This window comes from Helobdella robusta (assembly GCF_000326865.2).
Source record: "Helobdella robusta unplaced genomic scaffold HELROscaffold_18, whole genome shotgun sequence".
NCBI lineage: Eukaryota > Metazoa > Annelida > Clitellata > Rhynchobdellida > Glossiphoniidae > Helobdella > Helobdella robusta.
In genome coordinates this window covers 1,131,287-1,145,509 of record NW_008703981.1, presented here as the reverse complement: position 1 = coordinate 1,145,509, position 14,223 = coordinate 1,131,287, and the positions used below count along the sequence as shown (strand labels likewise).

The window sequence follows — 14,223 nt, the reverse complement described above, 5'->3', positions numbered from 1 at the left end:
TATAACTCTATATAACTCTATATAACTCTATATAACTCTATATAACTCTATATAACTCTATATAACTCTATATAACTCTATATAACTCTATATAACTCTATATAACTCTATATAACTCTATATAACTCTATATAACTCTATATAACTCTATATAACTCTATATAACTCTATATAACTCTATATAACTCTATATAACTCTATATAACTCTATATAACTCTATATAACTCTATATAACTCTATATAACTCTATATAACTCTATATAACTCTATATAACTCTATATAACTCTATATAACTCTATATAACTCTATATAACTCTATATAACTCTATATAACTCTATATAACTCTATATAACTCTATATAACTCTATATAACTCTATATAACTCTATAACCATGCATACTACCACATTCAATCAATAAAAATGCCACTAAAACCAGGAACCACCGCGTACCTGCTGAATGTATGATGTGAAACAAACAAAAAAAAAAACACAAACAAAAATCACACCACCAAGTAGAGTAAAAGAATAGGAGTCCCTAACCTACCTATGTAACTAAATTACCTTATGCCCTAGCCTACCTATATAATAAATTAATTTTCACCTCACCTACCTATGTTTTATTAACTTAATTTAAGACTCATGAAGAAAGAGGAAAAGGAGTAAAACAGAACATAAAATACTACTACACAAACAAACATGATGTATGTATGTATGAGCAACCGCTAAAGAACCCACCTAAAATATAAAAAAATACAACATACAATCACACAAACCACAGGCATGCAAACTCTATATAACTCTATATAACTATATATAACTCTATATAGTAAAATAAATAAAAATAAAAAAATAAAATAAATGAGATCAGGCAGACTGCTTCATGCGAGGCAGAATGCCTGATCTGATTTTCACGTTTTCTCAGCTCCTATTTATACTCGTTTCAGCCATATATTTTCATCATTTCAATCATTCACATCAGTAAAAAACTTATTTAATGTATGTACTACAGTATTATACAGTCTTAATCACAATGCCAACAGTACTAAATTGACGTCATCGAACGAACGCCTTCGAAATTTTCTGATTGGCTGGTTGAATCTGCTATATTGCTTTTTATATAAAACATATAATCTTATTAATTATTTGTATACATGGATTCTAGTTACTTTATATATATATATATATATATATATATATATATATATATATATATTCATTATAATTGCAACAGTAATCAATGCTACATATGTACGCCGCAGTTCAAAATTTTCGGGGAGAATTCAAAATAGTTTGAGATCACACCTTGCTTAACATCCGATTCCAAGCCGAGCCGAGCTAAGCTGAGCCATTATGCATAGATTTATAAGCGCTTTTATAATAAAATTATGCTCGCTTTATATATATAGTATATAAATTCCTTATAAACGCAACAGTCGTAATTAGTGTTACATATGTGCGCAAATTTTTCTGGGAGAATTCCAAATAGTTTAAGACCACACCTTGCTTAAAATCCAATTCCAAGCCGAGTAGAGCCAAGCTGAGCCAATATGCATAGAGTTATAAGCGCTTTTATATTAAAATTTTGCTCGCTTTATATAGACTATATAGTATATAAATTCATTATAAACGCAACAGTAATCAGTGCTACATATGTGCGCACGCAGTTCAAATTTTTCTGCAAGAATTCCAAATAGTTTGAGACCACACCTTGCTTAACATCCAATTCCAAGCCAGCCGAGCCAAGCCGAGCCAAGCTGAGCTAATATGCATAGATTTATAAGCGCTTTTATATTAAAATTTTGCTCGCTTTGTATATATATAGTATATAAATTCATTATAAACGCAACAGTAATCAGTGCTACATATGTGCGCACGCAGTTCAAATTTATAATTTATTATAAATTTTATTTGATGTTTTTTTATTAGTCAGGTCACAATCATCATCATCATCGATATCGCAATGAAATCAAATTGAGAATTTGAGAATTTTTTATATTAAAAAAAGTATCATTATTTATTTTATGATACCATTTTGTTCAATAAGATACTGTTTGATACATATAACTTGAATAAATATAACGGCCTTCGCTCACTTTCAACGGTTGAACAAGGAGCTTACTTCTGGAGAGGAGATGGAGGGTGAGGTTCGAGTCAAAAGTTACGATAGTATATTTACTAATTACGGAATATTGCCTTTATTTAAAATGTTAAAATTTTATTTTTTTAAATTGTTATTCAATATGGTAATTAATCACTTTTATTTGGTATAAATTTAAACAAATAAAATCGACATTACCAAAAATAATTAAAAGTTGCAAAAATTGAGATTCTTTGCATATCCCTGCTTCTACCCATAAGAAAGTGTTGTTTAATGGTAAATAGGCCTCCCCTTGGTTTAATAAAATAATAATTAATTTATTAATTGTAAAATAAAAATTTTTATTGAGCTTTTAATCGTAAATTTGAAATAACTTGTATAATACGAAATGCTATTTAACGATTCTATGTATAACTTTGCGGCTGCCAGAGTCGTAAATTCATTTTGATCGCTGCTCCACATTTTACTATATATATTTAGCGCGCAACCTTAGCTTAAAAGTAAACTTTGAATTTGTAAACAAAACTTTGTTGTATGTATATATATAGCCGAGGTTCGTGAGTTACACTGAAATTAAATTTTTTTAATTTATTCCTCATTTATTTTCACTTATTGCGATGGAAAAGTTTATTTCAATGAAATCGCCGGTAAATAAAAATCGGAAAAGTAGCACAAAAATTCAAAATAAGATAAACAAGGAAATTGAAAAAAATGAAGATGAAGATTTCGAGTTAGCTGTCAGTGGGAGGGAGGAGTCAGAGAAACACATTGACGATTTGAGGATCAGCACTCCAGCACCAATCAGCAAACAGATCACTCAATTCTTCTCAAAACGGCCAGCAGATCTTGCCACTACTAAAGTTGCTGCTACTGCTATAAAAAACAGACGCTCCTCACATTCAGCTGCACCACCACAGATTAGTTTCAGCGCTTATATTCATGAAATTGAGTCTGGTTGTCAATCACAATCAGCTGATAACAACAAGCTACTGGATAGCAACAAACTGGTAAAGATAAAAAAGTCTGGTAAAAAAAGCTTAATTAACAAGAAAAATAGATCTAACTTGAACAATTTATCAAAAATTGAGACAATGTCATCACAAATTATGGATCTACATCCTGTTGATAAGAAAATTTGTAATTTAGAAAATGATTCTTGCTTGTCAAACCTGGTAAACCTCAATCAATCGTCATCATGTCAGCTTCTTCCAGCTTTATCAACTTCACCACCATCAAAATTGGCGATGATTGACAATGTAGATCTGCCCACTCAAACTGCAAAAACAACAACATCATGCAAAGTTGGTGACTACACAGTTGAAGATATCAACTCCATGAAAGTTGTCATTGAAATCACAAACAACGACAGCAAGGATTGTATTGCTGATGGCAATAATATAGATGGCGATTTTGAAGTCCTAGGTCTGAAAATATTTGTCGACCCAAATTATGCAGAAAAAATGAAAAAAATTGCCAAACAGAATTTTCTACAAAATTTCAAACAAGTCCAAAAATGTCCAACAAGGAATAAACAGACTAGTATTGCTATCAATGCAGTTGCAGCTACTTCCAATATCACTCTTACTACAACTTCCATTGCTGCAACTTCTTATACTACTACTACTACTTCTACTTATACATCTGCTTCAGCTACTGCAAATGATGTTTATAGCAGAAGCAATTATAATAACAGTGTAAAATTAGTTGATGAAGATGGTAATGTTACTGCTGCTACTACTACCACTACTGATACTACCACTACTACAGGAAATAAGAGAAAAAGATTATCAGCTGATAATGATGATGAAGAAGATGATGATGATCACATCCCTCCAGCCAAAAAAAGTAATGTGAAGATCAAGTTCAATTGGAATAAAAGGGCTTTACCATCAGGTAATAACAATAGTAATCATAATAATGATAATGGTAATAATAACAACAGCAGTGATAATGAGATGATTTCTCAAAATGATGATGCAATCTGTGCAAAGAATTGTGTGGTTATTGATTCATCAATTGATGATGATGATGATCACAAGGATGGTTATAATGACACTGATGATGATGATGATACATTACATATTAGAAAAAGAAGAAAAATCCTTGATAGTGATACAGATGAACCAAGCAATGATAATAAAAATGATGATGATGATGGTGGTGGTGTTAAATACAATTCATCACCAAAAGCCGCTAAGTTAACATCATCATTACCATCAGCACAAGCTCAACCGTCATCGCTATCATCATCAGTTATACCTATCTCATCATTATCATCATCGTCGTCGTCGTCATCATCGTCTGGAAGTAAGAAGAGTTTCAGTCAAAGAGTTAAACTAAACTTACAAAAAGATGGCAGTGGTGATGTTGCTGGTGGTAAGAATGATGATGGTGATGAGGACGACGACGATGACAAATGCAACAACGTGGGATGTAGTGATAAGATTGTTGTGATCGATGATGATGATGATCTGGATGGAAAAGTTCACCAGGAGAATGAAAACAACTATGGTAATAATATTAATAATGATAGTGATAGAAAAAATATTAATAATGATAATAATAGCGATGATAATAATAAATTACACTCCAATGAACCGGTTATAACAGTGGAAACAACATCGTTAGTTCGAAGAAGTTCAAGGCTGAATATGAAAATGATGAACAACAACAATAATAATAATAATAATGTAGATTGCGGTGAAGATGATGGTGATGGGGACTTTATATTAGGTGAGAGTAAAGGTTGGTTGAAATATTTTTTAAAACAAATAGTAATAATATTATTTAATAATTTTATTTTAGTTAGAACGTCAATTTCATTATGTTTATTAATTTTGAAATTAACAATTAACTAATAATAAATTAATTTTACTCATTTGCAGAAATCTCGAAGTCGACGAAGCAGCAACAAAAACGAAAGTCACAACGCCACCAACAGCCACCAGAAAACAAGATGGCATCTATATTTACCATATCAAAACCCACCAAAAACAACAAAAGTGTAGAGATGGACAGATTGAAACAGGAAATGGACAAAAGGAGGAGGTTATTTTTGATGAGCGGTGTGCCGGATGTTCTGAAGAAGTACACTGATAATGTGGCACTCAAGGTAGTACTGATCGATAGTCTGATGATAGTGATATCATTTGATGATAGTGGTATCATTTGATGATAGTGAATCGGTGATTGTGTTGCATGCTGTGATGATGAGGGTGGTGACATAAAAATGGAATGATATGATAGTGTATTAAAATATTACAACTTATAGTATGTCATTTTTTTGATGTCATACCTTATTTAATTCTTTGAATTGTTAAAACAATTTCTTAAATTTCATTCATCCAGGTTACTGTGGATTCGCTCATTCACTCCTTCCCGCCAATCAGTCACGTCAACTCTTTATCAGAAGATGAGCTACTCTTCCTGTCAACAACAGCAGCAGCAGTATCTGAATTCCATCTGCCATCATTACCACCACCACCACCACCATCATCATCATATCTGTCATCATCTCAGCAGATTTACTTAACTAAACCTGTCTCCGTGCTGAAGTTGGATATAAATAAGATGATGACGGATAAGGATGGAACGTTGAAATGTTTAACAAACTTGCCGTCTCCATCTTCCTCATCCTCGTCGTCATCACCGTTGACGGAGGTGCATGTCAATCAAATTTTAGCTGAGATCAAAACAAGCAACGTGTTGTTCCCAGTTTTTGAGTTCTACAGCAAACTTAAGTTGAAAAAGAATTCCGATAGATTGAATAACATTAGCCCGAATGCAAACGCCAGCCAAGAATCCCTGTGGACTGAAAAATATCGACCAACAGATTTGAAGGAGGTCATTGGAAATAGGCCATCTTGCAGGAGAATGCATGATTGGCTAAATGAATGGAAACTGAAACTTGGTCACATGACTGGGAATGGGGAATTCTATGATGATGGTGGGTTTTTCATCATTTTTTTACTCTTCTAAACTATCTCTTCCTTCTTCAAGAATACTCCAAATACATTTAATTTCATTCAAATGTAAATAACATTAATACTTTTATAATATAAAAATATTTCTTCTAAATTGGTTACGAGAAGACGACAGCTACAGCAATGCATCAAATGACAACAACAGCAGCAGCAGTAACTCAATGATCATCGTGGGCAAACATGGCGTGGGCAAAACGTGCATGGTCTATGCAGCTGCCCGTGAACTTGGGTTCAAGGTCAGTTAGTTGAATGATTGGTTGCTTTGGTGGGTTAATTGTTTGGCTGGTTGTTTGGTCTATTGGTTGAATGATTAATTGGTTGATTGGCTAGTTGATTGGTTGGGTAGTTAGTCAATTGATCAATGGATTGATTGATTGAATAAATGAAATAATGAATGAACAAATAAATGATTGATTGATTTTCAAATTTTGTTAGGTCTTCGAAGTGAACTCATCATCGAGTCGCGACGGCCGGCACGTGCTGACGCAGCTGCAAGAAGCTACACAATCTCACCAACTGCAGACCAGGAAGCAGGTCAACACGGAGGTCATTGATAGTGATGTTGATGTTGTCAAATTTGACGGTGGTGACGAGCGGAAAGAGATGGAAGAGGAGGATAAAGATGAAGGTGAAAATGACGGAGAAGATGAAGATGAAAATGATGATGAAAGTGAAGATGATGATTATCATGGTGGAAAGTACAGAAGAAAACGAAAACGGAAAGCCTCACTCAAAGTTAAAAACGTTGAAGACAACGAAACTACAATCGCAAGTACCTCAAGCAACAACAACAACTGCAACACAACCCTGTTGAATTTTTTCAATCTGAAACCGTCAACATCTTCCAAAATCGCAACAAAAACATCAACATTAAAAACCACATCCACCAAAATAAAGAAAGCCATTAATGACATCAAGAAAAGCAAAGCTAACAAACCACCAACTGCAGCCAAAATTTTTCACAAAATTTCATTTGAAAGTAAGCAAAATTTGTCTCAATATTTATTTATAATTTTTTTATAAATATAAATTAAACGTTTATATATAATTTCTCTATAAATAGAAATTAATCTTTTTTTTCCCAAAAAATCAGAAAATAAGCCAGGCAGAAAACAGCTAAAGAAGACTAAATCGACTTCAAACATTACCAGCCGGCCGGCCAAGATTCAGAAGATGAGTAGTGAGGAGTTACCAAGCAGCATTATCAACACAAAGATGTCGCTTATATTATTTGACGAGGTGCGTTATATTAATAATTTTTAAGTCTTAATTTAACTGCCTTTGGTTAAACTATCTTTGTCTAAATTATTTTTGTTTTAAGCTATCTTCAGTTATCTTTTTCTAATCTAAACTAACATCGGTTAAACTATTGTTAGTTTAAGCTTCTTTTGTCTATACTATCCTTGCTGGATTAATCCTATTATATTGCACATATTATGGTACAAAATTTATATTTTAAAATATTTAAATTGAATATTAAGACTGAAAATAGCTTAAATATTCAACAATTTTCATAAAATCTCCGTATAAATTCCGCAGGTTGACATAGTGTTCAACTCAGACAGAGGCTTTCTATCGGCGGTTCAAAAGTTTATCAAAATTACCAAACGCCCGATCGTCCTTACGACGAATGATGAAAGGTTTCGTGAAAGATTTAATTCAGATATAGAGGCTATCAACTTGATGAAACCTGAGAAGGTAGGCATTTGTGTGTGTGTTTGTTTCGACGTCATGTTGTGTTATGTTGTCGTGCTATGTTGTTATGTTGTTCAGTTATGTTATTGTGTTATTATCATTTTTAGTTGTTTGTTTTCATTATATTTGTCATTTTCTTCATTATTCATAATTATCATTACCTTCACAAAATATACTATTCTGTAATAACGTGATAATATATTTTACAATGACATACACAATCATTATTAACATTTTTTTCCCCAGATCACCTTAGTAACCTACTTACAGCTGATTTGTTTGGCCGAAGGGTTCAAGGTCAACCGCGCAGACGTTGATTGGCTGGTTGATTTCTTCAACCACGACGTCAGAAGATGCTTATTGCAGCTTCAGCTATGCCTCACAACCAATCAGGTAACTGATTTGATTAGCTATCAGCCAATCGTGTATAAGAAAATACACCTAGAAAATAACGGAGGTACGACAAAAACTACCAAAGATCATGGAAATGTCATCAATAACAATAGTAATAATAATAACGGTGACAATATAACTAACAACAACAACAATAATAATAGTAAAGAAAACACAGCTTCAGATAGTCAGGAGCAAAAGGATAAAAATGATCGGAGAAAGCCACCACAGCCAACCACATTCACAGCTATATGCCACTTTTTTAAGCACAAAGGCAGAAATGCCAATAACGCCGGCAATGATGAAGATCATAATGTCGATGATATATTCAGTGACGATGATTTTCAAACAGTGTTTAAGAGATCTAATAATGCAAGAACCAATGTTATTTACGAAGAGGCAGATGATGATGACGACGATGATGATGACGTTGATGGTGATAACAACGTTGATGACGACGTTCTGATGACTAATGATGATGATGACTTGGTCAGTGGCGAATCTACTCCAGTCTATGGTTTGAGCAAAAAATTTGTGTTTGGTGATGAGGATGATGACAACGATGATGATTGTTGCGGTAATCTGTCATCAATCCTGCATTCCAATTTTCTTCCATCTTTGCAGTCGAGAAAAAGTTTTTTAAATTCAAAAATGACGTCAACAACATCAATTGCATCAACAGCAGCACCACCGTCACAGACTTCCAATAGAAGATATGTTGGAAACCACGTTCTCAACACGCTACCATTCTACGATAGTTATTTAATCCAGTATTTGAGTAACGTCAAAAATAAACCAAATGATTCACCCGATCCTACTACCAACGCTAATGTTCTCACTTCTGCCAATCATCTAGTAGAAATCCCGGATCTCGGGGAAAACCAGTGGCAAGTTACTGCAGGTAAGAGACTGAAACTGAAACTTAGCAAAAGAGGTAATTCTAGGCCGGCAAGTCCAAATGTGAAAATGGAAACTGAAAGTAAAAATGATAAATCAGTTGTTAACTTGCCTCCAGAAGCTGGCGCGGAAAAAACTGAACCTTCAAATTCGCTAGCCACTTTAAAAAATCTTTACAAATTGAGCGATAAGTTATCTGAAATAGATTGCATCTTTAGTCAGCATCATCACCATCATCGGCATCAGCAATTGATCGATACCCAATCAAATAAAATTTCAGACGGAACTCTTTTCTCCAGCCAATCAAAACCTCTTCTTCCTGGAATAGAAGATGTGATTGGTCAAAATCCAGACATCGTTAATTTTTCAGACTCCACTCACGTTAATCATTCAATTCAAGTTATGAATTACTTATACAATAGAACCTATGTGAGATACGTTAACAAGCAACAATCAAAGGACTCTGATTTTTATTTCAGTGAACTCCTCAAGAATCATTCGGCTGACTACAACAAATTAAGAAGGTATAATTTTGTTTCTTCTTTTCTAAATTTTTCCCAGATTTTCAAACTTCGTGTTTTGTTACAATCGTAGAAAATTATTTAATCAACTTGCAACATTTTTTAAATAATTCAGATCTTGGCAGAGTACAGAATCAATGATATGTCAGTTAAACTTATATTGGCCGAATGCTGACGTGCGAATGATCATGTCGGACTACCTCCCATGTTTGAAAAGCATTTGCAAGGTGGAGAGCAAGAGGAAGAAAACGAACACGAGAAGAAGGTAAGATAGTGTCTGTCTGAGTGTATCTGTCTGTCTTTGTGTGTGTGTGTGTGTGTGTGTCTGTCTTTTTTTTGTGTGTGTGTGTCTATGTGATATGTTTAACGTGAAGAACTATTTAGACAAGACATTAAGATAATCGGAAATTGTTTTAGAAAGTGATTAAATTAACTTTAATGCATTAACTGTTAAGCCAATTTTGATTATGCGATGAGCAATTTTTGATTAATATTAATTAATGATAATAATAATGATGATAAGTAATTATGTTATATGTTTTAATAATAAAACTATTAATGTTCAATTCCACAGATTTCTGCACTACCTGAAACACTGCATGCCAGGAATGAATTTCGACTGTCTCGAAAATCAAAGATTCTCCAAAAATAGCAAGAGTGGAAATAAGAAAAACAATGAATAATAATATTGTAAATAATCATAACAATACGAAGAATAATGCATATAATGGTTGTAATAATAACGACAAAGTGCCAGGGTTTATCAATGTTAAAAGCTGTTGTTAACTCTGCATAGGTAGATGCATCTGTTGAATGGTTTTATTTTGATACATAAAACTGCCTTAGTTTTAACATTTCGTGTTAACTTATTTAAAACAATTTCATCGATTGACGTATATTTATTTGTAAAGTTATTAAATAAAACTTGGAAACTTATTTACGGTATGATGTTTTTTGGAGATGTTGGTCATGCTTTCTTGATATTTATACATACATGGATTGGATAGGTATGGTACAGCTTTTGAGAATCGTATCTCATTAGGTAAGCTTACTAAAAAAAAATTTAAAAACAATTAAACAAATAATTAAATGAAATAAACAATAAATAAATGGTTAGCCAATGAATAAAAACAAAAAATTGAAAAAGAAGTAAGTCAAATAAACTGCTATTACCTCCACTACCATTACTACTGCTGCTACTACTGGCTACAACTACGCTACTAATACTGCCACAGCTTTCTCTACTTTCATCACTGTTACTTTTTTCCTGTTGAATTCTTTAAGAAGGCGAAGGCTGAATTGACTTGCGAATTTATTATCACTTAAAGAAGAAACGTGATGTACACACTTTGAAGTTATATTTTTAACAGTGGTTATATGCGAAAACAAGGATGAAAGAATAAATAAATAGATAGATAGATAAATGAAACATTATATTTAAGTTTCCACACAAACACGCCACACACACACACGCACACACACACACATAGAGATACATTTATAAATTATAACAATATTTGACATTTTAAGAACGAATTTGATTATTAAACCTAAAGGTATTCACAACACAACATGGGGACAATAATATGACATTTGTTACAAGCTAGAATGTATGTATGCACGTTTGTTTGTTAGTATGTTTGTTTGTATGTATGCATGTATATATGTATGTGTGTGTTTGGATAATATGTATGAATGTGTGTATGTTTCAATATATATATATATATATTATTTATACATATATATACATATATATATATATATATGTATATATAAAAATATATATTTATGTAATGATAACAATGATAGATACTAGATAGATATACAAAGCGGGAAACTATCATACAAAGAACATTTCAAAGAGAAAAAAACTTAAACGAATCATTTCCTAGTGTACGTAGCCATAATAGTATTAAGGTAATAAATAAATACAGGAATAATAAATATTAATAATTAAAGATAATAATGAAGATAATAATATATTATAAACACCAATAAATAACCAAAAACAATTAATAATTATTTTTACGGTACACGAATTAAACCCATATGGATATATTCTTTAAATAATATGTTGTTATCAACGTGTTAGTATTATTATTTGCTGATTATGGTATCATTTTCAAAATGGGAGGTATCAATTATATGATATCGTATTTGGCACCTTGTGAGAATTATATATAGGATAAGAAAGACTCTTTTAACTAAATAAAAGTAAGTGAAGAAAATTCTTGCATGTAATTATTAATTTGAATAGATAGATAGATAGATAGATAGATAGATAGATAAATAGATAGATAGATAGATACATAGATACATAGATAGATATATAGATAAACCTTGATTATTATCTATAATTTTTTTTATAAACTTATATACATGTCTTCAAACAAATGATATTTCACTAGCCTAAAACCAAAAAACGTGATTTCAAAAATAATTACAAATAATAAAATAACAATAAATATATATATATTATAATCATTATTATAATACTAAAAAATATTGAATAATTACTTATTTTTAGCACTATTGTATCATAGCAGATGGGTAATGTTATTGGTGAAACAATGATAGTAATGATTTGAGGGAGACATTGCAGATAAATATATAACCAGCTAATAAAATCATTAATATATATATATATATATATGTGTGTGTGTGTATGTGTGTGTGTGTGTCTGTTTAAATATATATGCATATAAGTTTAACATGCCATAAGAGACAAAATACACAATAACAGAAGCAGCAGCAGCAGCAAAAGAAATACTAAAATATTATATATATATATATTTATGTCATATATATATATATATATATGTTATATATTATTATATTGTTATAGCCACAAAATATATGCATGTATGATCGCTGGAAAGATGACGACGACGCGATAAAGATAATAATAATAATAATAAACAGAGCAGTAATAAATAAATAATAATAAATAAATAATAATAATAATAATATAATAATAATAAATAAAAAATAATAATAATAAATAAAAATAATTTCCATTTTCCAATGTTCGGCGGATGGAATGAGCAGATGTTTATAACGAAGTTTCTACACACGAAATTCTCACTCAGATAAAAACAGAAAAAAATATATCTATCCAGAAAACCCATAAAAGTCCGTAGTATTTGCTTTCCGCGGTTTACATACTTATATATAAACATATATGATCTAAATGAAACATACAGAAATATATATATATATATATATTTCGGTCGAATTTATAGAATATTGTAAATATATATATATATATATATATATATATATATATATATATATATACACATACATACGCAACTTTTAGTTGCGACACGATTGTTAGGTAGCTAGGAGGTTTCATACAAAAATAGAGAAGAATTGAAATGCATTGAAAAAAAATAAATAATAAGAATTAAAAGTTAAATCACAACATCAAGTTTTATAGTTCGTTTTGGAGAGAAATTGACCTTAAAAGCATATTAAATTTAATAGGAATATGTCCAGATCAGTTTTTTTTTACTTTGTTATAACTATTTCAAAGTTTAAAAAGAGTCAAACGGATTTCCATTCAAGAGAATCGGTAAAACACAAAACCATGAAGTAATGCAACGGAAAATAGCTCGATCGTATGTATAATTAATTAGAGGTACTTATATACATGTACTTAATAATAATATTAACTAATTCGATAGCCCACATTTATAGTATATACCATAAAAACCAATTTGTAGATTATATACATGTACATTTATACAAATAGCTATATATATGCATTGTGGATTGTTCGTATAACTTGATATATGGATTTAATTATTATTTTAATACACTTCATTCAGCAATTCAAATGAGAAATCGAGACTATTAATATTGGATATATCTCAAAAGGAATTGTAATGTACGTTAGTATATGGGTGTATGTGTTTGTATATACACGTGTACGTACGTACGTGTATGTATGTGTATTCATATTCTCGTGAGTTAAATATCTATATGTATGTACGCACGGATGGATATCTATTATTAGGTTATTCAAGTAGTGATAATATTATTAATAAATAATCAAAAATAGTTTTAACTATTCATTATTATGAAAAAGCTTAATTACGAGATAAATATAATATATATATATATTTCTTGGCAATTATTAATGGTAACGGAACACACACACACACACACAAACACACACACAAATATACATACATATATATATATATATATATATATATATATATATAAACAAGTTTTTTAATCAGCAGGATAATAAAATCGAAAATATATATACTTTTAGGAAAGTAACAGTCTGTGGCTTTCCTAGATAACTGTATATATATATATATATATATATATATACATACGTATATATATACATACGTATATGTACATATACATACGTATATATTGATGAAAGTCACAACATGTTTCGCGTTAGTTAGCTTCCTGCTTAATTTTTCGATTTTTCTAACGGTATACCGTAAATCATTCATTGTCAAGTTTCTTGACTTCGAAAACCAAAATTTTTATTTATCTTAAGCATGATAGAACATTTAAGCGTGTTAGAATGGAAAAGCTTTTTTTGGTATTCCCTATACCATCTTCGGTCATATAATTAGTCATTACGAACCTCAATTTCGGATAATA

The 14,223-nt window shown here is 30.9% G+C and overlaps 1 protein-coding gene across 1 annotated transcript; it reads left to right on the top strand.

Annotated features, from left to right (window-relative positions):
* Nucleotides 1-7,192: 7,192 nt before the first annotated feature.
* HELRODRAFT_138031 (hypothetical protein) lies at nt 7,193-7,777 on the top strand (the record flags this gene model as incomplete). Its single annotated transcript, XM_009016311.1, has 2 exons — nt 7,193-7,324; nt 7,625-7,777. Coding segments are annotated over 2 exons (285 nt in total), but the record flags the coding sequence as incomplete, so codon positions are not given.
* Between the last annotated feature and the right edge of the window lie 6,446 nt (nt 7,778-14,223).